This window comes from Oculina patagonica, chromosome 8, assembly GCF_052425735.1.
Source record: "Oculina patagonica isolate OP01 chromosome 8, crgOcupat, whole genome shotgun sequence".
NCBI lineage: Eukaryota > Metazoa > Cnidaria > Anthozoa > Scleractinia > Oculinidae > Oculina > Oculina patagonica.
Window position 1 is genome coordinate 32,331,005 of NC_135765.1, and position 26,309 is coordinate 32,357,313.

Consider the following 26,309-nt stretch of genomic DNA (forward strand, 5'->3'; position numbering starts at 1 on the left):
TGTGGGCAAACCACTGATTTTTGACCTTCACTTTGTTTAAATTCTATTAAATTCAGATTTTAATGTTTGAACTTGAGACCCAGGGGTAGATAGTCTTTGGAGTGAGGGGAAGTCAAAACACTGGCTGAAATTATTGATGGAATCTATGAAGTACAACTTTCTCAGGGTTTGTCCAATGGGAAAGCATGTGAGGGCATGGGAAAATCATGTCGCCTTTTTGTGTTGTGTCTCCTTATGCAAGACGAGGTTTGCATGTCCTCATATACTTGACTTCTCCGAGAATCCTAAAAATACACATTTTGCACAGTAAAAGACATCATTTCAATAACAACTTATCAATAAATTGAGTTTTTTATACATGGCTGGATTCAAAGCTAGAAGCTTGTGGGGCTGTGTATTATCTTGCAAGGGATGATGAGTCAGGTTTGCCATTGCTGTTTTGAAAAGCCATCAGTCTTATTGCGGTTTTCAGTGAAATGCAAACTCTGAAATTCAAAATCCAACTAACGATTGCGTTTTTCCCTGCCATTAATCATAATTATGCCAACAGCCAACAAACCATGAAAAACAGAAACAAACAAAATGGATCGAAATCTACCAATCACAACTGACAGACGTGACCTTGTGACCCAGTTGAAGTACTGAACTTCTGTTTACCGAGAGGTCCGCTAAGATGATTGACGGCAGCAAAAAGCGCAAAACCCTTGGTTGATGATTGAATTTCAAAGTTTGCACTCCACTGAAACCACAATAATTAAATTAACTCAAAATCATGTCTGATACTGTTTAAGTTATACTCAAAGAATAATCTGTTTAAAATTTAACTATTCTTACATCCCGCTAACCTGATTGGTAAATTACTTTTGGCATATAATTTCAAGGCAGCTAAAGCTTTTGCCCATCATAATGTTTAACTTTTAATAAAAACAAATTGCATTAATGATATCAACCAATATCTTTAATAGAATTAATACAATTTATATTTTTTTTTACACCATCAACTTGTAATTTTTTCTTAGAAAAACTGGTGTTTGTATCATACTGACTAAAAATAAAATGTATTGTTGTGAATGGTTACCATACAAGCTCTTTATAATATTTTGGTGCAAATATACATAGTTCATCCTGATAAAAACCCTGTTATTCATCAAATGAGCTCTTAGACTCTTATCCTCTTTTATACAATTTTCCCATTATTTACAGTTTCTGCATGCCAATACCATTGGATTCTATTACCCTGTAGATCAGATGGTGTTGCAGGGTTCTTTAAGTGCACAGTTGTTTAATACTGAAAAACATAAGTCATTTGTGACTCTCTCCCATCACTATAAACATGCAAATGCAAATGCCCCCAAATGCCAGACATGTTTGCATGTAGAATGCAAAAGCATTAGCAACGTAAGATATGCAGACACAGTTGCAGTCCTTTTCCAAGACACCGGACAGCTCATCCTTCGCTTGGTTGTGTTTGTGCTTCCATTTGCCTTAGCAATGTTCCCTCATGAAGCGTATGCAAGTGCAAGGAAGATGCAAGAAAATAAACAATTCTCTATTAGTATTTACTTGTGCTTGCATTTGCATTGCACTGGTTCACCAACCTTGTTCCCAGGGTCTCTCTCTTCCTGCCCCCAAGAGCGAAGAAGGAGGAGTTGAAGGCGGGGGAAAGAGAGAACCCTGTAAACCCTTGCATTTGCATTTGCGTCGCACGTGTGAGCCAAGCTCTTCACTAACTTCACCCCTCACCAAAAACTCTGCAAAGTCACCAGTTTTATAGGCTAGGGGACTGCGGGTTTGATCAATAAAACCTTAATACTCCATTATTTCTGCACAGCCGTTAGCATCTATGAGTCCCCAAATCTTGTCAGCTAGGGACTTTTCTTCCACTTCAAACCAGTGGTATTTGCCTTTTAAAATTCCTTGCTCCACTGGTAGAAATACCTCTACTAGAAATGTAACGCACAAACCATCCGCGACTCCATGAGGTTTCCCACTATGTTCGATGTTAATGTAGCCATGAGTTTTGTACTGTATATGACTGTCAAAATCTCTGATTAACCCATGAATGACGTCATTGACATTTGAGCCATAACCCATATTCACAACCTTGTGTGGAAAACATTGAGCTGAATGGTCTCTTTTGCAGCCTTGTCAAGCAGAAGACAGAAAAGTGGATTTGTTGTTATTGCTCTCCTGTCTTTTAACTACCAACAATCTAACAACAATGTGACTGTGTGCTTTCTTTACAGGCAACAATCTGCAAATGGGGTTTTCTTGTTTTGTTTCATACCATTTAACAGCAGCATTTATCAAAGGGCATATATCCCTTGCTCTAAGTAGCAGAGAAGTGAACACTTCTTGAGTTGCAAACCATCCTGCCTCCATAGACTCCTTGTCCTGTTCTTCCAAGGTCTTAAGCTTTCCACCGGTGATAAAACCAACAAAAGTGAACCGAAACCAAGAAGACCCTTGAGAATCAACACAAATAATGGAGATGGGTTGAAAAGAAAGCCCTGTTTCCTCCAATACTTCTCTGATAACACCTTCTTCAAGAGACTCGTTCTTCTCAACTCTACCAGCCGGCAAATACCATGTTCCTCGGCAAGATTTCTTGGCTTCTTTCATCATCAAAACGCGGCCTTCGTGAAGAACAACAGCACTAGCTATGTAGCAAACTGTCTGCCCAAGTACAGCTGGCGCTCGAGAGGAGAGCTGTTTTGCGTCTTCTTCACCGCAAGAAGACTCGGATTGCGCTGATTTCCCTCCAGATTTACTCCAAATTGCATTTTCGAGGTCGTTTACTAGCTTCTCCATATTTCCGCATTCATTTGATCGGGCAAAATTATGAACAACATTCATCAGCGAACCGTACCATGAACTGAAAGATTTCTTACAGGCGCTACTCGTTCCAGTCTTTCCTTGGAAAAACCGGACAAGGAGTAGTAAAATAGCTATATAGGTATTCTGTGAGCTTGACCACAGGACACCCTAAATGGTCCAAAAGTCTTCAACAAGGTTTGCCTGGGGGATAGGGATTAGAAGATTCTCTTCTTGGTTTGTGAAGTATGTTATTACCAAGGAATGAAACCTGAGGCAGGAGGGGAGGGGAGGGGAGGGGTGAAATGTCACAGTGAAACCTTATGAGCTTGTTGCACTGCACTGGGTGGAGGCTCAGTTTTGTTCTTAGTCTAAAATGAGGCAGGTTTTTCTGTTAAATTTTTTATTCTTGGTACATGTATTTTTCAGAGCATTATTTACACTGGCAAAATTCAGAGAAGCAGGAGTTTTATAATGAGGATGGCAGGGGGGGGGGGGGGGGTGGAAATATTTTAATTTTCAAATGAAGTATTGGAAATATTGGAATAATATTAGTCTCCATAACTGCCAGTCCCTGATGAGGTGGTGAGACTCCCCAGTGGGGGGTACTTGCAGTATACATGACGGGGGGGTCTGACGGGGCCATATGCGAACCAAAAAAATAGTAGCCTGAAATTACACCCAAAAAAATACCTGGCATCCAAATTTTCTACCCCAAAAAGTACAAGACCTAGCACCCGAATATATTTAATCAAAAGACTAAGACCTAAAAAAATACATGAATCTGACCTAAAAAAATACCAAGGGTTAATTTTCAACCCAAAAAAATACGTCGGACCTCCCCGTCATGTATACGAAGTACCCCCCTGGGTGAGACTCTCATCTCCTCTCCAATTCCACCTATATTCATAAGAAGCTTGCTTTTTACTGTCCAAGCTTTGCAGGCACATTAAGAGGGAAACAACTGATGCTAAAATTATCAGCTTTAATTTTTTATCCCAGCTTGTAGTTTAGTTATGTATACCAATGAGTTGAGTTAACAATCTACTAAAAATTGCCTAAAAATTGCTAAGTAAACATGCTTCTTAGAGGCCCTGCCAGGGGGGGGAACCCGTGTCGCTTGTCTAAATTTAAGAATGTCCCATGTCCCCTTTTTATCGCACTTCACATCGCTGTCGGTAGAAAAATTGAAGAAAAATTGCTTGTCGTTGTCAAAATTTAAGTTTTCCCAAAAGGGTTGTTGTTTGTCGCAATTTTATTTCATGTGCTCTCTCTACTTTTTTGGGCCATGTCGCTTGTCGGAATTTACCCTGGTAGGGCCTCTTCTTATCATTGTCTCAGTAAAAATAGATAAACGCAAAAAATGCTCCTGATCCAATAACTAATATCTTATATAAAATATTATTTTGTTTTATCTTATATCCTAAAAGGAAGAAATTACAGGTCAATGATGCCAATAAAACAAAGCTGGTCTGGCATTAGGTAAAACAATGTTTTGGGTGTGAGATTATTTTAAATAGTGGACTCATAAAACTCATCTATAGGCACAGTTCCGTCTCTTATTTTTTATGCAGTTCTTTTTTACACCACTGGCGACAATAAGACTTGTGCTATTGTCCTTGAAATGCAACCAGCAAATTTTTCCACTATCACTGTACATGCAGCTTGAGAGTGGGTTCTCTTCTTTGGTTACACTGCATTGCGTGAGCAGCTGGCTAGTGATGCTACCATCACTGGTTTTAATTCTTGTCATCCAGTTAGACTGTTCTCAGCTAGCAAAATACAACTGAGTATCCATGAAATGATGCAGCTTGACATTATCTCAGTTCAGGCTCTATGATGCATGGTGCTTGGCTGCCAAGAGTACTATAGGACCAAAGACACTGCCCTTTATAATTGGAACATTGGCAAAAGTGAGCCAAATTTTACATCCATTTACGGTTCAAGGTTGAACATTCATAGTTTGCAAACCTACGATTCTTTTATGGTTAAAGTAGACTGTTTAAGGGGTGGTGAATGGTCCTTCAAAAACTGCGTGTCTCGCAAAATTTTAGCCAAATTTCAGGGGTCTCGTTGTCTCAAATTTTTCTTTGACGCCTTCTCGGAGTCTCGATTTCTTTTGCAAGGCTAAAAAGGTCTCGGGCTCGCAGAAAAGATATCAGTCTCGCCGTCTCGCAAAGTCTCGCATTTACCATTCGACACCACTTGATTAGAAAGCATAGGTTTTCCTGGAAGTGAGAGCAGGTGAATAAACAGGTTCCATCCAGTGGAGTACAAGGAAAACAAAGGCCACGGCAGTGAATATGCAGACAAACACAAACAGTACTGTCTTGGGGATGATCAGTTCATCGACCTCAATCTGTTGGAAAATTTAAAAAATTAAGTTATTTAGTAAGTTGAAACAAATCAAAAGTACATCAAATGCAAAAGGGGGAAGATTATTGTGTAGTTTCAGAAAATGTCCATACTCCCCCACAGACCAGGGGGGTACTCAGGATTTCAAGTGACAGGGATGATCGAATGAGGGCAAAAATAAAGACCCAAAAATTCCCTAGGGCTTCTGACAAAACCTCAAAAAAAAATCCCTGGACAAAAAAACCCCATGCTGAATTTCTGACCCTTAAATATCCAGAAAGGGCGGATGATATAACGCAAAGAAAAGCATTAGAAACATGATTGTTGTACCTTATTTGCAGAAATATGAAGCCAGGGCACTACCATGGATATTTAGATTGTTTTTAATAACCCCCCAAAAAATCCCTACTTAAATCAAGCCATCCAAAAAATCCCAGAATCAAAAATTTCAAACCCCAAAAAATATTTTGATCATCCCCATCACTTGAAATTCCTGGAGGGTGGGTTCTCAAAGACCAACCAATTTAAAGAAATGTATGAGGTTAAAATGGAATTTCCAGAGTCAGATCCAGAGGGGTGGGATTTCCTTATAAAAAATTCCTTCCGTGGGAGAGGTATGGATATTTTATGGAACCACACATTGTAGTTCAGTACCAACCTTTTTAGCTGTGGATCCTGCTAGCTCCTCCTCCTTAGTTTTTCTTGGCCAAAATATCAAAATCAATGTGAGGAGAACAAGAAGAAAGAATATTCCTACCACTGCATTTCTGAGAAAAAAAAATTAACAAACACAAATTAAAAGCTAACAAGGTACAATTACAAACACGTAAGATGATTTTGCTAAAATTATACAATGATACTGTGTTCTTGTTACAGATTTGAATCAGTCAAATAATGAAATCCATGGCTTTTTTTATGAAACAACTGATCAAACTACAGATAAGTGAGCTTATAGCGAATAGCTCATCCATTATAGAGGCCTTCCAAGGGGGCTCCTGATGTAGCTTTGTCGCACCTTTTCAGTGCTAGTTTCTGTCCGCTGTCGGTGCTCTCGAACAAGATTGTCGCTACATTTTTAGTTTTTTTGGAGCAATGCCACCTGTCGCCAAAACCCCTTGGAAGGCCTCATTATATAATGACATCTTGCACGTTATTAAATATCCAATATTTTTGTTTGATTGAGGAAAGTTACTGCCATTAACTAATTAAGACAAAATAAAACACTTTTCTAAAAAATAATGTTTAAATTGATGAAATATTAATAAATTGCACTATAATATTGTCAGAGTTTGTTGTGGATCCAAGAGCCACAACACTTTGACAATGTTATGACGTAATTTATCATCAATCATGAGAGAACAGATGCATAAAAAACCGGTGTCTGACATTTGCAGAATGCAGAATGCAGACTGCAGAATGCAGAACACAGAATGCAGACTAAGAGAATATATTGTGTTACCTTTACCATTATTGAAAGCTAACCGTAAATAGGCTAACCGAAGTGCTATTTAGGCTAACCGGAGTGAATAGTAGGCTAGCCCAAGTGAAAAGTTCACTCCGGTTAGCCTAGTACGCACTCCGGTTAGCCTACTATACACTTCGGTTAGCCTGTTTACGGTTAGCTTTCAATAATGGTAAAGGTAACACAATGTATTCTCTTAGTCTGCATTCTGCATTCTGCAGTCTGCATTCTGCAAATGTCAGACACTGATAAAAAACTGACGTCAATTTGTTAAATTAAATTGATGCACATCATAAATCAACTACACTGGAGAGATGAACTCGGGTGTAATTACAGCAACAACTAGTGGCTTGGAGGGTGCAGGTTTAAAACGAAGGCAAACTGATTTTGATTCCCATCTCTTAGCCACTCGATCACGCTGTCTCCATAGTGTTTGAAACAAAGCTATAAGCGTAAGAGCAAGTGACCACACACAATCTGTGCATAATTTCTATGAAGTACTCACTTCAACGGTCCAGAAGTTCTTGACAAAGCTACGCATCCTATAATGCCTAGAGTCCAAAATACCAACACTAATAACACACCAACTCCCATTCCCGCCACCAAAGCCATGTTGATAAAACACAAATCTCCAAATATCTCTTGTTTACAACGGACTTGTCAACCTCGATCTTGCCGCCATATTGGATATTCCGAAGATGCGTCATGAAGGATACCTTGAAACGTCCAGGTCCCCGATAAAACTTCCCTTTCGAGACGGCAGCCCTGACGGCAGCCCGTTAACCACTACCGAAGGACCCCTCCAGTTATCAGTTGGTTCTTATCTTTTTTGTTCTACGCCTACTTTTGTATTTGGGCTGTCCGTTTTATGATTTAAAACTAGCCTCGTTTTCTCTATGACACCCTTCTCTCTCCCTTTCTCTACCCTAGCCCTCTTGCCCCTAATAACAATTTCTTTTGAGATGGAAATTGTGAAAAAAAGTGGATGATCCCGTCCCTTCCAGGCTTTTGAAAATCAAATGGCTGTTATAAAGAAGTGGAGAGGGCACCGGAAGACTCCACTTGTGGGCCCTGGGGAGGCCCACCCCAAAGGGGTACCCACGGAGGTAAAAAGGGCCGGGACACGAGTGGAGAAAAGAAAAGGTAGGGAAAACCATCATTTTAGTTTTAGACAGGGCCTTTTGAAATATCTCGAGCAGATGCACCGAATGCGGAGGAGGTTGGTTAATTAAGTGAAAAAAAGTTTAGAAAAGAGATGCAGTACCCTACTGTAGGTACCTAAAACGGGCATCCATTTTCTAATCATGGTTTATAAAAGGGTTACCTTTCCCGTCAAAAATAGTATATAAAAGGGTAAGGGGATGGACCTCGTGCGAGTAGCATCCCTGTATGAAATATTTTTGAGTAGCCTCCCTCCCCCTCTTCCACGAGGAGGGCAAGGGGGTTGTAAGTGAGCAAGATCACAAAATCAGAAAAAAAAACTTTTATTCCTGTTTTTAAGAAACAGTTAAATGCACATTTTAATGTTTCTTACAGAGAGTTATTCGCCTTGAACGACATTAGTCAGTGTAAATCAAGCATTTGAAAGTGTAAAATTTTATATGACGAATATCTTTCCATTATATAGACAACGGAGACTTGTTGCACCATATTGTTACATTGAATGTAACGAAAGAATCGAGAAAGAAATTATTGGAACCAAGCGTTTTCGTTATGACAGAGTTCTACTGAAACTATAAACAAATTTTTACAGCGCAAAGCTAATATATAATCATTTGATTGTTATGCTGTATTTTTGATTGCAGTAATAGCTAGGTAGCATTTAGCAGTTTAGGTGAAAAGTCTACATAAGCAGCATGTAATTGTAACCGTTTAACATAAAAAACTAATAAAAACGCAAAAATAAACGTCCTGATACAAAACAACAAACAAGCCACTTATTTACAACTGATTGAGAAGAATAAACTTCCCTTTAAATAAATTTATCACAAATAATCATTAAATTGGAAAGTTATTCATTACAAGGGCAAAGGCCTTAAAAGCTTTCTTAGGGACAGACCATTATTATTACTTTTTCCCTCATGGTTCCACTTGCACAATTTTTTCCAACAGCTTTTTCTGTGCAGGAATTTTTTTTGGAAATTGCCCAGCTCCGCCCCCCCCCCCCCCCCCCCTTCACAAACATAATGGTCCGTCCCTAAAAGTATCTATAAAACTCGATTTTTTTACTTGATTTCTTTTCCCTGATTACTAGTTCTACCTGAAATCAGTAAAGCTTTGCTAGAAGGATCAGCCTGGCATCAGACTGTTCTCCAATTTCAAGCCTTACTTCTGGGATTCGAAGAACGAAGATGAAAGATTTAAGGTCTTAAAAAACTAACATTTTAATAGAAAAATAGATAAGTGATAACTTCCGACATTAACTATCGGATTCAGGGTAAATTCCTGCTCATTCCTCAGGTACGATCTCTTTCGCTTTCCTCAAAAAGAAAAAAAAACACTACCTTTTCAACTTTATTAGCCTGTGTAGCTGGCGGTTTCGTTGGCGCAAAATAAGGTGAAAACGAGAGGCGAAGCATCCTCCCCATTACCTTCGAGGCTTCACGCTTTTTTTGCGTCGTTTTGCGCCATCAAAAACGCAAGCTACGCAAGGCTAAAACGATATTTGGGAGAAAGCGAAAGAGAAAGAGAGGAAAAAAAGCTTTCATCATTAACAAAAGGTGATGTTGTTAATTTCAATATGAGTTTCCTATTCGTTTTCTCCAATTGGAAGAAAGCCTGACCTCTCCCAGAGTTGTGACGTCAACCTCTCGTCATACGTCAGGCTGAGCAACTCCTCTGATTAATTGCAGGCTCAGTTCAATCCCAGAGAACGCTCCTTTTTTCCCCGGACTTAAAATAAATCCCGTGTTTTCACTTGCCGGTTGGCCTAACACCATAGCTTTGTCAAAGCTCTATATAACATTTCCAATTGTTCTAGGAACAGCTCTCTTCTCTCCATTTTATAGTTTTTCTTCAAGACTTGATTAACTCCTTCATTCTCACGACCCACTCACTTAAATATGGTACACCATTGTTGGGAGAATTTAGACATTGACAACTGCTAGAATGGTTTAACCGTCGAGATCGGAGCTAAGAGGATCCGTGGGAGTGAAGATCAAGTCAGCCTTCTTGTTGATGAAGTATACAAGTACAAATGATACCAAGGTGATGATCAATCCCGCGCCAAGCGTCACGCCCTGAAAACAGGAAGCAAAAGTGACAATGGAGTTACTTTACTTACAAAATAGCTTGAAAGTCAATATTCCCGCCCACAGCACAAAACATAAATCAAAATTCAAAGCAAAAGTTTAGAATTGATGGCAAGAGCTATGCAAGAAAACAAGAAACGGGCTATATGTGAAGTAAACTGGTTATAAGCAGGGAAAACATGTGAAATAAAGCAAGGGTGGGAAAAACGTGAAACTGGCGTGCATCGCAGAAAAACATGCAACAGTTAGCCAGGGCAGGAAAACACGAATCAGTTTTAAATAAACAAATCAGGGATTTTTGACAAACGCTAAATTATTTTACGTTACCTACCTCTAGTTGAGGGCTTGCAACAAGAAAGACTCGAACTGTTAGATCATTTCCCCATCTATTTTAAAGAGAAAATATAATATAAGAATGATTATAAAACTAGCAACAGAAACTAAGTATTCAAACTTAACGTGTATCACCACAATTTGCACATCATTCAACAGCTCTCAGTTGAATGCTAATACAAGGGTTCTATCTAAAGAACAATTTTTTTCGCCATATTAACCAATGCCTCATGAATTGATGCTCCCAAGTTTTCATTTGAATGGTCACACACTAGGGTTTCATCCACAGACTAAAAGTAAGAAGCACCTTGTACAGCATAATGAACAGTACCACATGAAAGAACTGCCCAATAGCTTTTATTTGAATGGTCACACACTAGGGTTTCATCCACAGACTAAAAGTTAGAACCACCTTGTACAGCATGATAAACAGTACCACATGAAAGTACTGCTCAATAGCTTTCATTTGAATGGTCACACACTAGGGTTTCATCCACAGACTAAAAGTTAGAACCATCTTGTACAGCATAATGAACAGTACCACATGAAAGAACTGCCCAATAGCTTTTATTTGAATGGTCACACACTAGGGTTTCATCCACAGACTAAAAAGCTAGAAACACTTTGTACAGCATAATAAACAGTACTTACGTGCTTTCAGCCCATGTAGAATACTCAGTAGAATCATACTGTTTTAGAACAAATGCTGGAGAAACGGCAGGGGACTGAAAAACTGAACCTTTCACACAAGTGCCTTGCAGATCCTTTCCTAATATTTGGGCAGTAGCAACACCCTGTAATGTCAAAAAATGAGACATTAAGGGGGGAGGCACTTTACTTCAAAATGGTTGTTATGGATGGCTTCTAACTGTCATATCTTGGGCTCCCTTAGTATACTGAGTTTAGTTTTTGGTCATGTTTGTTATATTGAAGATTGCCTTCATTATCAGTAGACATGACCATATTTGGTAAGTCACGTGACCAGAACACATAAACCCTTAAAATTCACACAGCTTACATTTCAACACCACGGGTAGAGTGCCTTTAGAAACAAAATCTGTAGCACGGATTTTTTAAAATCCGCGTTACCGAAAAACTATGACTTCATAAAGATTTTTTGACGTCATAACTTGAAAAATAATGTAAATTTCAACAAATCCATGCTAAGTGTTACAGTCAAAACCATAAAAGCATGAACACCTAAAATTATTTCTGGAATGTTTATTGTTTTGCAACCAATCAGATGCGAGACGTAACCGCAACAAACTGCAAGAGTAATTGAATTGAAAATTGAATTAAAAACTAAGCCATGTCTTGACAGCACGTCTGAAGCAGAATTTTACGTTTTCTGCTCAATTCAGCAAAATATCATTCATAGTTATTCGTTGCTTATGTATAAGCTCTGAAATAGAAAAAGAATGACAATTTCAGTATTTGTTAATGGTAAAATTTTGTCGTGGAAAAAAGGCCAACTCGTTGTTTCGTGACTGATCCAAACCATTCAGCTTATTACTCTTGCGGTTTGTTGCGGTTACGTCTCGCATCTGATTGGTTGCTATTAAACATTTCAGAAATAATTTTAGTTCATGCTTTTGTGGTTTTGACTGTAAGTGTCTTCCCCTTAAATGACTTGTCTATATAATAAGGTCTGCTTCCAAATTTTCTAGAAGTTCATCGGACTGCGTCGCAACCATCATTCCTGTATCATGAAGTTACACTCGCTTTCAGTGTCGCATCCATCGTCCGACGTGCTTAACACTAGCATGACCTTCTGAACTTGTGGGCTCATTTGCATGAAACCAACGATGGTAAACCGTATGCATCGGTTTAGATTGGCTCATTTTAAACAGCACATCGAAAGATGATGTCGAGAGATGGATGTAGAAAGATAGCTATGCACGTAACACTGAAAGCAGGTGTAATAACAGTATTGGAATTTTCTCTAAATGGAAAAGTAGTTGATGTTATTCTTAAGCATTTTGTCAAGTTGCCATAACCGTCAGTTCACTCAACATTATCCAATGACACGGAACTACTATGGCTGAGACTCGACGTTTTTTTTACTAAGTTGAACAAACAAAATCACTATACAAGGAAAAAGTCAAGGAGCATACAGATAAGCAAAATCGGGTGAAAATCATGATGAAAATAATCACAGTAGCTGAAGCTGGTTTGTATGTATAGCTGTCCCTTGTTGCCGAACACAGCGCATAGTTTTCTTTCTTTCACTGTGGGTTTTAAGATATCAATGCTCTGGTTTAATACTGTCTAAGGATTTACTGACGGACACTCTCCCTTAAAAATGACGAAGACATCTCGTTTGCAAGAGTCCACTTAGCTCGCGGTTTTCTTCACAAAAGTTGCTAAGCAACATAATGTGTCCTAGTTGCATCATGCTGACGTGATTGTTTGCGGAGTATTCGTGAGTGCTCGTGCTAGGTTTTGATTGGATAATAAGAATCGGAATCCCTTTAAGTCTTTCAATGGAGATTTTCCCAAAATGCTATTAATTTAGGAAATCTCCGATTGATTTCAGGCAAGCTGTGATTCTGTAACATACCTCTGAAGGTTGGCATTTGTCGCTGCTGGGAAAGTGGTAACCAGTGAAATACAATAGAAGGTAGTAAATAGTTGCCGTCAATGGGTTACTGGTGCCATTTACGCTAATATAACGTGGAAATGGTTTCAAACTGTTGGAGCCTGGATGAAAAAGAAAAAAATTGTTAAACATGCTCATTAATTACACTTTTCTTTTAATAATTCCAACAATCCCTCAAGCAAGGCTGTTGCTTTAATGTTGCTGTTATAATTAATATTTTACTCTGCCCCCACACCCCCCCCCCCCCCCCCCTTTCAATCATCTGTGATAACCTTTTTATTCGCCAATTTTCTATCCAGGCGAAAACACACAAATAAACTAATTATTTGACATGGTGTAAACATTTACTGTTTTCCAGGATGCCTTCATTTGCCCATTGTTTGCCTATTAAATGGCCACTTTGTGGTCGTTCCTATCACCAGAAATTCATATCAAAATGAACCAAACCTTTTGCTCGTTACAGAATAAACAAATACTTTTCAATTATTGTTGAAAGGAGGAGCTTAGTAAAATCACGGCTACCAAGCTTTTCCCACCCAAATAACATTTGACACTTATTCAAGTGTGCCACCATGCTTTTCCCACTAACATGACATATGAGACACTTATTCAAGCGCGCTATCACGTTTTTCCTGCCAAAATAACACTTGTTCACACACACGTAGACTTTCCCAAAGTCCTTCGACGCGCGACTTCGTCACTCACGGCGTCGCTTGGTGACGCTGCCGCCGTCGCCAATAGAGGGCAACTTGGTGCAAGTCTAACACACACCCACACTTTGACTTCGTGACATTCCTGTACTCAAAGTCGTATACCTGTATTATAACTTAAAGTTCTCTTAGGTTTATCACGCAGGACCGATCTGATGGCAAACTCAAACAACAGTAAATAGATGCAAGATTATGAGTATTATCAGGACTTACTTTTACTAAAACTATCCCAGGTTTTATTGCTGTCAGAAACTTCCCTATAAAGAGGGCAGTTGGAACGGTTGAACAGGCAGTAAACCAGATGACCAATCTGTTTGAAAAACATATTTAGGTCTCAATAAGACTGGTAATTTAATAATTAAAATTACCCTTAGCAGCTGTTACTTGCGTCACACAATGCTTGTCCCCACATGATGACCCAAATATAAACTGCTTTTAATAAGACTAGTAAATTCAGTAATGTCACTTAAAATGATCGGTCACGCAATCCCTTCAATGCGTGACACTCACCAGTGCATCATCTGCCTTGATATCATCCTTTGGAGGGTCTCCATCATTGGCCAGAGTGTACAGAGCTGTAGCTACTGTCGAGGAGATTTTAGCAAGTTTCTGTAAAGATAAAATGAATAATCAATAGGTTGGTTAGGTCTGTTTCAATAACTATTAGGAATCGAAAAACAGAGATTCTGCAGCTTAAAGTGACTGGAAACATTTCTACACCTTTTAGAACCAATACAGGGACCACAGAACATTTTTCTAGGTTGGGGGGGGGGGGGGGGTTTTGTTTGTGGGGGGGGGGGGGGGGTTTTTTTTTTTTTTTTTTTTTTTTTTTAAAAAAAATGCGATACTAGTCAATCGCAGGTTACTCCCCCTCCCTCCCCTCTCCAGCATTTTCTCAGCTTGTTCTGGTATTTTCTTGATACCTTCCAGCTAAAATTACTATGATTTCCAGTTCTCATGCGTATGAGTAGAAAGGAATACCTTTGTAAATTCTGTGATAAGGTAAACTGTGTCATTTTCCTTGGAGTAATTTCCTCCCACTTGGTAGAGATCATCAAAATGACTGTTGTAGAACCTGAAAAGAAACAAAATAATACATTTCACTCCTCCAATACTCTTTTATATATATATATATATTTTTTTGTTTTTTAAAAATAACCTGAATACCAGCTACTTTAGTTTAGTTTGGAGGCTTCTGAATTTCAGTCGTTTTTCTTCAGTTACATGAGGGAGGAAGGGCAGAGTGTAAGAGCAACCAGGAAGCAGATAAGGAGTCGACCAGTCCCACATTTTCTCCGAGAGAGTTTGTTTCTGCATAAAGTTTTTAGTTTCTAATGAATCTGTTGTGCTGTTTCAGCAGGCAAGTGAAACACTTTGTTGATTATCAAATGGAAGTTGAACAAGGTAAATAAACCGACTTAGTGAAATTTAAAAAGCTGACGTTGCATGCATTTGCCCTTCATTGCAGCAAAGTGCATTGACAGCTTTTCAAAAATCGCTATGCTGGTTTACTTGAACCTTTATCAACTTCCAGTTGATAATCAACTGTTGTGAATGGTAAACTATTATTGAACAGGAGTGGTTTGTGAATCAAGTGAGGTACAGGGGCATGTCAAAATAAAAAGAATAAAAAGAAAAAAATACAGACAAAGTGCTGTTTTTTGTTTAGGGGGAGCAGGGAAGGCGCAGTGGCGAGAGCGCTCGCCTCCCACCAATGTGGCCCAGGTTGGATTCCCAGACCCGACGTCATATGTGGGTTGAGTTTGTTGTTGGTTCTCCTGCATGCTCGGAGGGTTTTTCTCCGGTCCCTTGCTCCCTCCTAAGAAAAACCAACATTTCCAAATTCCAATTCGACCTGGTTTGAGGACCCGCATGAAAACCAGCTAGAGCTGATGTGGCTTTCTCTCTAAATATTTTAGACTGTTCACAGTCCCTTTTTTTTCGTTGTGTTGTTTTGTTTCTCCGGCCGCGGGGCCGCTTTTTTTTTACAAACGTGAGAGAAAAGGGGGAGAGAAAAAAAAACGGGGGGGGGGGGGGGGGGGAGGTATGTTTTAAGGGGGGCCCCGCCGACTCAATCTTTACAATAAAAAAAAAAAAGGAGGAGTAATTTTTTTCTCACTTGTTTTTATATTCCTGTTTATGGTCTGTCAACACTATTCCAGGGATGTTGTTGTTTGATCTCAAAAATCTCTGGAAGGAAGCTGGAGGTAGTGGCTGCTGTGCAGGTTCCTTGATATCCACTTTGAATTTATTTCCTGATTCTTTTAGAATTTTAAACATTTTTTTAACCTATAAAACAAAAAAAGTATACATTAAACTGAAAGATCTTGCCCTGAAAGCTCACCAAATCAGCAATTTATTGTTATTGCACTGTAAACCTGACTACACAGTTAGCTAAAACAGAATTTACTGTGGTTTGCAATAAGAAATACTTAGTCAATCCTAAAAATGGTCAAAATAACCAATCCAATTAACTGCAGAATAGCCCGCCAACTCGAGCAACATGAAGTCCAGCATATTCTGCATGATTCGCTATGCAGAATGCAGAATTAAAATTAATTCAAACTTCAGAGCAATCTTACTGGAAGCTACTGATGACACAAGAGACTCAGAGACAGAAAAAAAAATAAAAAAAACAGACAGCACACAAGAAATGGAAAACAGAACAAAGATGGGAAAAAGGAAACAAACATGAAGGACCCACAAAGCCAAAAGAGAAAAAAAGGGGGGATGCGAAGACCAGAAGACCATACTGTACCTAGGTACATGTAACAATAGCGCGGAGCAGAAGCGACAAAATAGCGAGAAAAAAAAAAAAAACAAAAGAAAGAGGAAAAAGAGAGAACAAAGCATAAGAACGAACATTACCACTGTCAAAAAGAACAAAGTGAATTGAAATGTTAGAAAGTCGTCCTCGTCAGAGAAGTCAGACATATTTTCAATGATGCCGGCGATCCCAGCTCTCTCCCAACCCTTCGTAATTGTTGCCCTACCTTCTGACGTTGTCATATAGTAATAAAGGGCCACTGTATTTAATTTTGGGTTCCTCTGACGGGCGGGGGTATTAAATTAACGCATATTAAATTTGACCGAGACAAATTTTAGCGAGTACTAAATTTAGCGGTTTTGGCCCAACTCGCTAAAATCGTTAAAATTAGTAGCCGCTGACAATAGTAACCTTAAGGTAAACACTATTTGATTGTTTAAAGAAGTACCTCATTTTCTGTACTTTTCATTCTGGAGACGGGATCAGAATGGGCCCATAACTGAGGATCATCCTGTACGAGGCCCACTTGATTAAGCTCCAGGAAGTACTTGATATCGTTAGTGTTCCAAGTGATTGTTTTATCATCAACCTAAAAAAATAAATATATTCTTAGGGACGGACCATTATTTTCCTGGAGGGGGTATGAAAAATTTTCCTCTGCAAATCTTTTTTTTTTTTTAAATTTATGCACCACTGCAAACATTTTTTAAAGTGCAAATTATTTGTTCTACATAATTACCGGTATCATGTTTGCAAGCAATTTATTTTTGTCTTTTTAGGCAATGCAAACAATTTTTGAATATTTTTCATGCTGCCCCCCCCCCCCCCCCCACCCTCCAGAAAAAAAATCTTTATTTAGACACGGTCACCGGGAATTAAGGCTATAAGCTGTGGGGCGTGATTCCCGACGAATTGGAATTTGAAAGTGTTGTTTTGTGAAGGGAAGAAAACTGGAGAACCCGGAGAAAAAAGGACGAGAACCAACAAAAAGTAATGGTCTGTCCCTTAAGCTTCATTTTCACGCACAATGCAAATTCATCTTTGTGCTCATATTTGCATAATTTTCCGGCGTTTTTATAGGGACTTTGGCTTTTGCGCTTGTCTTTTTTGCTTCACTAGCCAACTTCAACATACTAGCTAACTGTTCAGTATTGTTTTTATTTAATTTGTATTTATTTATTTCTTTTGTACCTTCCATGGTTTTTCGGGAAATTTGCCATAGTCCATGTCGTAAACCATCCTTGATGAGCCGATGTAATCCCAGCTTTCCTGAGTGTAATAACGATATACAGTATAAAAATTACTAGACAGTACTACTTAGATCTACTCTAGCCTACAGAATAACAACATAGGAAATATATAACCTTCTGAAAATAGCAACTGGTGTAATTAATTAATATTTTTATGATATTTGATGATGATGACAGATGATATGATGCTGATGACGGCGACAACAACAATGTAGGAAATAAGAAGAACTTCTGTGTCCCCACTATGTATTTCAAACTCTCAAGTCAGTAGTGATAGCTGGGGGTTGAAGATTTACCATCTGTATTATTGACTAAAAAAGCAATCCAAAGAAAACAGACTTGTGATTTTGAGATAACAGGCACGTTTGATATATCAACCATAGTTTGAAATAGCCCAGGTTCAACTGTATCCCCTAGCTAGGCTTTGTTATGAGCAGCTCAACCAGTATACTGGGAGGCCATGGTTTCGATTCCTGTGGTGAACTAAATTATTTTAAATTCAATCACGAAAAGAATAGCTTGCTAAAGAAGAAAATTGAAAACAATGGACAGTAAAGATTGGGCAAAATTGACCAGGGATTAAGAACAACAACTGTGACTTGTATCTTATAATTATTACAATCATTTGCTATTGATGATGAGCTTACCCCTTGAAAAAATGTAAACATTATGTGATTCTTGGTTTCTGATATTGAGCCCTGAAAGAAAAGAACAAGTCTAGTCACAAAGCATTACTTACCGCACACAGAAAGGCACTTAAACTTCATCTTCTTATAACATCCTTGTCAGCTTGGCGTATTGCTAGTCCCTCCTAAATGGGAGTAGTGGTGTCCATTAGCATCTCCTCAGAGCCAGTGAGAGCAGCAATCGCCACCAAGGCACACCTCACAGTGAAAAGCTAGTGAAGATACTTTCCAACCCACATACTTATTGAATACACCAACGTGGGAGGAAGGGTGGGGGAGAAAAGTCCCCACGTGACCAGGTTTGGATACCTGATTGAACTTAACCTAAATTTTTACGATTTAGTTTCTCACATTTAACTCCGTTAGTTTTGTTTCGATTGAACAAGATGATCTAGGAGTTGGACCGGTAGCATCGGGATTTTCAAACACCTAGAATGGGCTAATGACTACTCCGCTGCAGGCGTATCTTCAATTGGGCCTCAATAGTGTTCTAGATAGCCCGATGATACACTGTCTCTTAATTTACCATTAAGACTGAAGCATTTGAAAACAAATTCCACTTCAACAGAATTATTGTCTTCTGAAATATTGCAATTATATCAAGTGGCTTTTTCCTACATGGCCACAAATTTTGGATTGAAATATTTGAAAGCAGTTAAAAGACCCAGTTATTAACACTTCCTTTTAAAATAAGAATGACTTTGACATACATTTCTTTTGGCAGCTCCGAGTGCCTTTGCTGCAGCCAGTGCCACTATAATCCCTGTGCCGTCATTCTCTACTCCTGGAGCTAAATCATGAAAGAATGAACTGGAATCCAACTGTGAACAGAGGAAAGGAAACAAATAACATGAAAACTAGATACAAATAGTCATAAAAAAAGAGACATTTAGAGTATGGTTTTCAAGAACCCCAATTTTGGTCTGAAAGGGGATATCAATTTTTGCCATTTTGTATTGAAATACATTATGGTTTGTGCAGATTGGGAAGTGTGGTGGCCTAATGGTTAGTTGGCTTCATGACATAAAAGAGTGTTGAAGCCTTTTGGTGACATTATATTTGAAGTTTGACAAGATACTGCTGACTGAATTAATGAAGGTACACTTGTTTACGTACGGTGTCGAACGATCAAACACTCTACAGTGTTTTTGACTCCATGGGAGGATTTAAACATTCTGAATTTAGCCATTTTGCCTCAATTAAATACAAGAAAGCAAAGATAAAAAGCAAATTTACGTGTGAATGTTGGTATGGCTAAGTTGAAACTGGAAGTTGCCTGCCCAAAGTAATTCTGTTTGATTGGAAACCACATCTGAGGTTTCTCAAGGTTTTTTTGACAGGTAAACCACCTTGAAACAACATTGAAATTGTCTTAGAACTTAGATAAAGTGAGTATTTCCTTTTTCTTTTCTCAAATTGTGTGATTTTGTATAAACTGTGCGATTTTTGATGAATTATGCAAAAAGTTGCAATAATTATTTGAGGTGGATTGTGCGAAATCGCACCATCGCGTAATATCAGACGCCCTGGAATTAAGGGTTGGGAAATTTGTACATTTTGGTCTCAAATATGGTAAGGGTTTCAGAAAGCGTGCCACACATCCCTACCCAAATATTTGGGAGCCCCCGGGTACCCTCCTTGGGTTAGTTATTTACCTTGGTAGCAAGCATCACCACTTTGCGGTTCTTCTTGATTGGATACAATGTTCCCCACACATTTGTATCACCAAGTGGCTGACAAAACTCACCTGTAGTGGAAAATATATACTACTTATTAACCGAGAGTGAGGTCATTACAGGGGAATCTCAGACCTTGACCTTGATGTATTGACCGAGCGACAGCGAGGTCAATACATCAAGGCCGAGGTCTGAGATTCCCCTATAATGACCGAACGGACGAGGTTAATAAGTTATTTATTATATGGCGTTTAAGCACTATTCAAAAAAGAGTATAATCAAGGGAAAAAACACTGGAGATAAAACTCGCTCTCTTGTGGCTCTCTTCGTCGCTCATACTAAAGAAGTATCGGTATGCTTATATTTTTCTTTCAGTTATTGAAAAGATAGTTATATTTTGTCGGCATTTTTTGTTTTTTTTGCCCCCTTGCTAGTAGCTTTTACTCACAACTCAAAAAACCGTCGAGCCGAGAAAAATTTTCATAATGCCCGGTCATTACCAGAAAATAATGCCCGCTCAGCAGCCAATCAGAGCGCGCGTACTATGGTAGCCATATAATAACATCATGAGTAAATTTTTTACTCAGAGGTGCAATGGCCTAATGGTTAATGCCCTGGACTCCAGATTGAGTGGACTTGGTTTGAGCCCTTGTCTGGGTCATTATGTGACACTCTTAGGTATTAAGTGTATTTCTTCCAAGTAATCAAAATTTCTCAATGCGGTAAAAGCTGTCTCTAACTCATGTTTCTACATCATGGTTAGCTCAGTTGGTAGAGCGCCGGACTGCTGTGTGGGAGATTGTGGGTTCAAACACCAGACCGGACCAACACTCAGGGTCTTAAAATAACTGAGAAGAATGTGCTGCCTTTGTAATTACATCTGCAAATGGTTAGACATTATTCTAGTCTTCTTGGAAAAGGACGATAAATCATAGGTCCCGTTTCCTGTATCTTCAGTCTTGTAACAGGGGAGATTTAAGAACCCACACACTATTCACAAAGAGTAGGGCACGAAGTTCCCGGTGTTGTGGTCTGGCCTTTTTGTAGTAAATTACAGTATGTGTACAGCGCATTTGAACATATACCGTATATATGAAAAATGTGCTATATAAATTCAATATCATCATCATCATTATATGGTATACCACAGGAACTTCAACAAAACTTACTGCCAATAGGGTTAGGCATGTTGGTCTTTCTGATACAGGTCGGAGTATTTTTGGCGGCATACATGAAATCCTTCAGCTGTACAGCACACAGTGGGTAGTCAGGGTTTCTTTGACTGTTGTAGTCTCTGTAACACTGCAATAACAGGTATGATGGAGATCTCATTAAGTTTTGGACCACTTAAAAGCAAAGTTAAAGTTTTTTGGGGGGACTAGGGAGAAGAGAGGGACTGAAAGGGTTTAGCTCTGGTAAGAATTGCATCCCAGTTTTATGTTTTTTTTTTACAAGGATATGTACAATTTTGAAAAAGAGGACTACAGATTATGTTAAAACTTCTTGTATATGTTGTGGTTTAAAATTACTTTTCATTTAAAACTTTTCAAACTAGTTTAATTTTTATTTTTCATTGTCTTGACTCATTATCATAATCTGAAACAAAAGGAATAAACATCAAACTGGTTTGAAAAATTTTAAACCAAAGATAAATTTCAACCACAACATTTATAAATTATTGTTAAAAATTAATATTCAGAGGTCATTTTTTGAGAGGGGAATAAACTTGATGGCTTCATATGCACCTGAGTCCTCAACTGCTTTTTCCACAAAATAATACTCCATGAGGAAGTATGCTGGATTCACAAAACTACTAATTGAAGGCATGGCGGCAAGAATGTCACTTTGGTTTTTTGGCCATTTTTGAAAGTGCTCAAAAATAGCAGAACTTCAAATGGCATGTGAACTTCTTTTTACATGAGAAACATTGTTCCGAAGTTTTTTCGCTGGTTTGCACTTCGTTTTTGAGAAAAAAAGTATGCGAAAAACTCCGAAATTAGAAGCGGCTTTCTTTTCAGTGTTTTGTGTTCATGAAAAGAAAGCCACTTCTATACTCTCAAATCTTGTACCTTAATAAGCGCATCCACTTCGTTCTCATCATCCAAAGCAAACATGGGTATATCATAATAATTGAATGACATTCCACTTCCCTGCAAAGAGGAAATCAAACCTGTTATAAATAACTCATATCATTGAGGACTGGAGCATGATTTGGAGTCAAATGGCTGGGAAGGAAGATCAACAGTGATAAAAATAAATGGAGAATGAATAAAAATAATTCTTACAAGAAGGTAAAATTACAATTAAAAACTTGATTTTCAATTTGAGAGTATTTGACTATGCCTTAGGTCTATATGCTCCTAATAACATTTATATGCAGTGTTCCAGATAATCTCAAGAGTGGTCAAATACCTGACAAGTTCAGTTACCTACTCCAACAAATTAATATAAAGTTCTAATGGTTTGGGGAGAACAGTGGGAGTTTGAGCTCTTGGAATTTGTTTGACATCTTGCCTGTTAAAACATACATCTGGAACCGTGATACGATGACTAAACAAACCTCAAAGAAACATTTTGAAGCTAAAGCCAAGTGCAGTACAGTTGATCCTCCTTTTTTTAAAGACACCAAAGGAGTTGACCGTATGACAGAGGTAGAGATTCTATGAATTTTGGTCTCTTTTGGTCTGAGTCATCTGCCCGTATAAGGGTGATGTCCGCATTATCGAGGTGTCCATAAGGAGAGGTTCAACTGTACTCTTGAAGAGAATCAAAGCACTGATAAAATGCACACAAGTGTAAGGATACAGTAACGAAAGCTACTACAATAGTCATTCATTTCTGTTGTTTGGTCAAGTTTCTTAACACGCTGATGGTGACACATAAATAATTATATATGAAATATTATGCTATTCTGAGAAGTTTCAGTTTTTGGGTTAAATGGCTGCAAAGTTTTGACTCATTCAAATTTAAGAGATTTGTATGGAAAAAGTCACCCCGGCCTGCCTAGCCTTGTTTTCATGTTTTTGGCAATATAAATGTCCCTGTAACTTCCCATCTATTAAATGAAAGTATAGCCTTTAAACTTCATACGCTGATTAACTTTGACTTTATCTTTAAGTTAGAGTAATTTAATTTTGTTGACAAATGATTCTTCTGGGAGCCGAAAATTAACAGCTGCCATGTTTGCATTGGGTCTATATCAGGGCTGGGAATTGTGGCTAGTGGCTACTTACATCCTTGTTCCACTTCAGTGCTTTGCAGTGTGTATAATTTGAATCCTTACTGTAAGCTCCTGAAATACAACAGCAAAAAACAGTGAGCCCTTTAATATTTTTAATCTATGATTTGTTTAATTCTTTTCTCTTTTCTTTCTTCTCTCTGATTAACCAAGAAACTTCAATCATGTTACTTACCAAAGTTATCATTGGGACATGTGTAGTCAGGAGAACCTGCAATAATAACAAAATACCGTATATCAATATTAATTAACTTATTTAGGTAACAGTACTAAGAGTAAAGTAAAAGTCTGCATATACGAGCCTAGTGGCCCATCAGGCCGGAGCTTAACCTGGTTTCCATAGCATGTAGCGACTAGGAGTATTTCTACTCCCCCCTGGAAGAGATGCGAGTCCATCGCAGAGTTACCACCCAACAGTACATCCGGGTGGAGAGAGGCATTATGAGAGTAAAGCGCCTTGCCCAAGAACTCAGCACAATGACGCCGGTTAGGGCTCGAACCCAGACTGCTCAATCAATCTGTTGCCATGGTGATGTCAAGTTCCTGACACATCATTCAACCCCACCAAATTATTGCCAGATTAATTTTAGGAAAACTCAGAAAGTTTGGCAGCGTTTGGTTAAAACTTAAAAAAGTTATAAGAGTCAAAGTCAGCGCGGGCCTCAAAAGCCCCCCCCCCTCCCCCTGGTATGAACAGGGTAAAATACCTTTCTGAGGAGTATATCTGTGTTTTCCTGAAGGAACAGCTATGATCAGAGCTCCACTAATCTTATTATTCTCTATAAGAGGATTAAGCATCTCCCTGAAAAATAAAAAAAGACAGTAATTAAGACATTGCTAGTTATGTTGTCCTGTGAAATTGTATCACAGTAACATAACTGGTGATCCATGCACACATGTGCAGGGTTTATGTATGTTTTAAAATCATAATTTAGCTGGTAGACAGCTTGCCTGGACCCTTTGCCATCAGGAAAGTAAGCATGTGATGAAAAGTCACTTGCCCAACTGGAAAATCTACTTGTCCAGGATGACCACACAGGTCTTCTTTGGAACCACAGCGTACACCATTAAAATTGCAGATGCACGGTCCAATTTCTCAAACATAAGGCGTATAGTTTATGGTAACTCTCCAATTATACAGTCACGAAATATATGCCCCCCCCCCCATTACTACTCAAATTACACCTGCCAATAACCAATCAGATTTGAGTATTTTGTTATAGTTTTGATTAACACTACTGTTGCGTCTTTGCCTTGCACGTTTTGTTAGTTTTGACTGTATAGTAAAATCTTATTTACCAACACTTACAGGTCAAACAGGTCAGATTTGAACAATGCTATGTAGGGTGCATGTTTTCCTTGAATTATCCAGTCAATGTCACTTCTATTTTCAATGTAGTGAAGAATGCCAACATGTCCATTCATACTAGCTGTAAAACATAAACAAACAAAATCATAAGCGAACAAGAGAGCCTTTGTAGCAATATTACACAGAAATCCTCTGCTCAAGAGGTGTATAGAAACTTGTAAGGAAAAAGTTATAAATAATACCAGCAATAATGTAGCTTTAAAGCCTGCCGCACACTAGAGCACTACTACCGCCCCGCCTTTTTTTTTCATTTTTTTCGGGGGAAAAAAATTAACATGGAGTAACAATCAATCTGAGAATCTCAGTTGAGCTAAGTTGTCAATAAGGAACTTTTTGGCTTAAAACTCAGTTGTCTCTTGAGTAGAGCAAGAATGTGGGGGGAGCCATGTGCACCAGGCTGCATTCCATGTAGGTTTTGAGATCTTCAGCATGGATTTCAAAATGGCAGGGCGTACTGGCGTACAATTGTCGTCAGCACCTTTTAACTGGCATACAGATGACAAACTGGCGTACAGATAATCAAAATGGGCCAATTAGGCACCTATTGCCCCATTTTGATTTGACTGTTTCTCTACAAAAGTGGTCAGGTCTGGACCAATTCTTTGACGGGTCCAGACCCAACTTTCACTGTCGTGTAAACACACCTTTATTTCAGGTAAGAATAACAAAGGACCTTTGCCGGCGGTGTAGACCTAAATAAAAACTTGGCTTTTTTTTGGTATGACATGTACACAGAATGTACCCTGGCATGTGTAAATGGGTGGGGAAAGGAAGACTATAAGAGGAGGAAAAAGAGAGGGCGGAAAGCCAAGTTGGTTGGAACCAGAAAAAAAAAGAAAAACGTTTGCAATATTTTCAGCAAAAAAAGCACAAAGAGATGGGCACCACTATGGAAGGGGTATGATCAGGGAGCAAAAAGTATGAGAAAGAAAAAGTTCGCACCTTCCTTGTCCCTATAGGGGGGGGGGGGGTGTTGAATGGTAAATGCGAGACTTTGTGAGACACGGAGACTGATGCCTTTTCTTTTTTTCCTTTTTAGCCTTGCAAAAGAAATCAAGACTCTGAGAAGGCGTCAAAAAAAAATTCGAGACAACGAGAGCCCTGAAATTTGGCAAACATTTTGCGAGACCCGCATTTTTTGAAGGACCATTCACCACCCCTCCTATAAGAAGTGAGCATGGAAATCTACTCACGCTATAGAAGGCTGAGCTGAAACAAACTCATTTCTTGACAAATAATTTACAGAAGATGTCAAGATTAATTCTCTTTGTGAAATAATAACTGCAAGCCACTTACAAGTACATCCAATTTGATGTGTCGCATTTGTCAGAACGACACAAGGAAGAATGCCTGTTAAGTCTTGATAAATTTTCTGGGCGACCTTATCTCCTGATACTGCAAAACACAATGCAAAAGTTTATTTAGCACATATAGAATATAGTTTGAAGCATATAAAAGGCGTTTCAACTATGGACAAAGACCACGTTCTCTTTATATCAAAGCGTAAAACAACATAAAAGATATACAAGACAAATCGAAAAGCCTAGAAATTATAAGCTAACAAATTTTGCTCCGGTTCACTAGACAAAAAGTATGCCCACTTTTCAAAGATATTTTGACAATCTCTACCGCACAAAATGAAGATATTGAAATTATTCGTGAGATACAGTAGTGCCAATTTTATACGATACATGAGTTTTTGCACATCAAAACTCTTCTTACCAGCGTATAAAAGTCCAAGAAATAAAGGAACTGTCCATATTGCCGGTTTGGTCGCCATATTTGATGTCACTACAAAT

General features: G+C 38.6%; 2 protein-coding genes and 1 pseudogene across 4 annotated transcripts; all 3 read right to left on the minus strand.

Annotated features, from left to right (window-relative positions):
- Positions 1-940: 940 nt before the first annotated feature.
- LOC144664422 (8-oxo-dGDP phosphatase NUDT18-like) lies at positions 941-2,974 on the minus strand (annotated as a pseudogene).
- A 715-nt stretch (positions 2,975-3,689) lies between these two features.
- LOC144663252 (transmembrane protein 218-like) lies at positions 3,690-7,314 on the minus strand. 2 transcript variants are annotated; one of them, XM_078524161.1, is made up of 4 exons: positions 7,137-7,314; positions 5,828-5,936; positions 5,024-5,173; positions 3,690-4,816 (listed from the first exon to the last, which is right to left on the minus strand). In XM_078524161.1, the coding sequence occupies exons 1-3, from the start codon at positions 7,241-7,243 to the stop codon at positions 5,024-5,026; spliced, it is 366 nt and encodes a 121-aa protein (XP_078380287.1). In that variant the 5' UTR covers positions 7,244-7,314; the 3' UTR covers positions 3,690-4,816. The 2 variants fall into 2 exon arrangements, with proteins under 2 accessions (XP_078380287.1, XP_078380288.1); XM_078524162.1 differs by having other exon boundaries at positions 3,690-4,812; positions 5,020-5,173.
- Positions 7,315-8,397: 1,083 nt separating this feature from the next.
- LOC144664403 (nicastrin-like) lies at positions 8,398-26,301 on the minus strand. Of its 2 annotated transcripts, XM_078525517.1 has the most exons (21): positions 26,233-26,301; positions 25,807-25,905; positions 24,451-24,571; positions 23,849-23,943; positions 23,317-23,352; positions 23,137-23,195; positions 21,973-22,053; positions 21,073-21,205; positions 19,883-19,974; positions 18,938-19,048; positions 18,189-18,239; positions 17,483-17,560; positions 16,740-16,880; positions 15,644-15,813; positions 14,506-14,599; positions 14,035-14,133; positions 13,738-13,834; positions 12,776-12,915; positions 10,867-11,009; positions 10,214-10,268; positions 8,398-9,870 (listed from the first exon to the last, which is right to left on the minus strand). In XM_078525517.1, exons 1-21 carry the CDS (start codon positions 26,288-26,290, stop codon positions 9,745-9,747), a joined length of 2,079 nt encoding a protein of 692 aa, XP_078381643.1. In that variant the 5' UTR covers positions 26,291-26,301; the 3' UTR covers positions 8,398-9,744. The 2 variants fall into 2 exon arrangements, with proteins under 2 accessions (XP_078381643.1, XP_078381644.1); XM_078525518.1 differs by lacking the exons at positions 25,807-25,905; positions 26,233-26,301 and having other exon boundaries at positions 23,849-23,939; positions 24,447-24,544.
- Between the last annotated feature and the right edge of the window lie 8 nt (positions 26,302-26,309).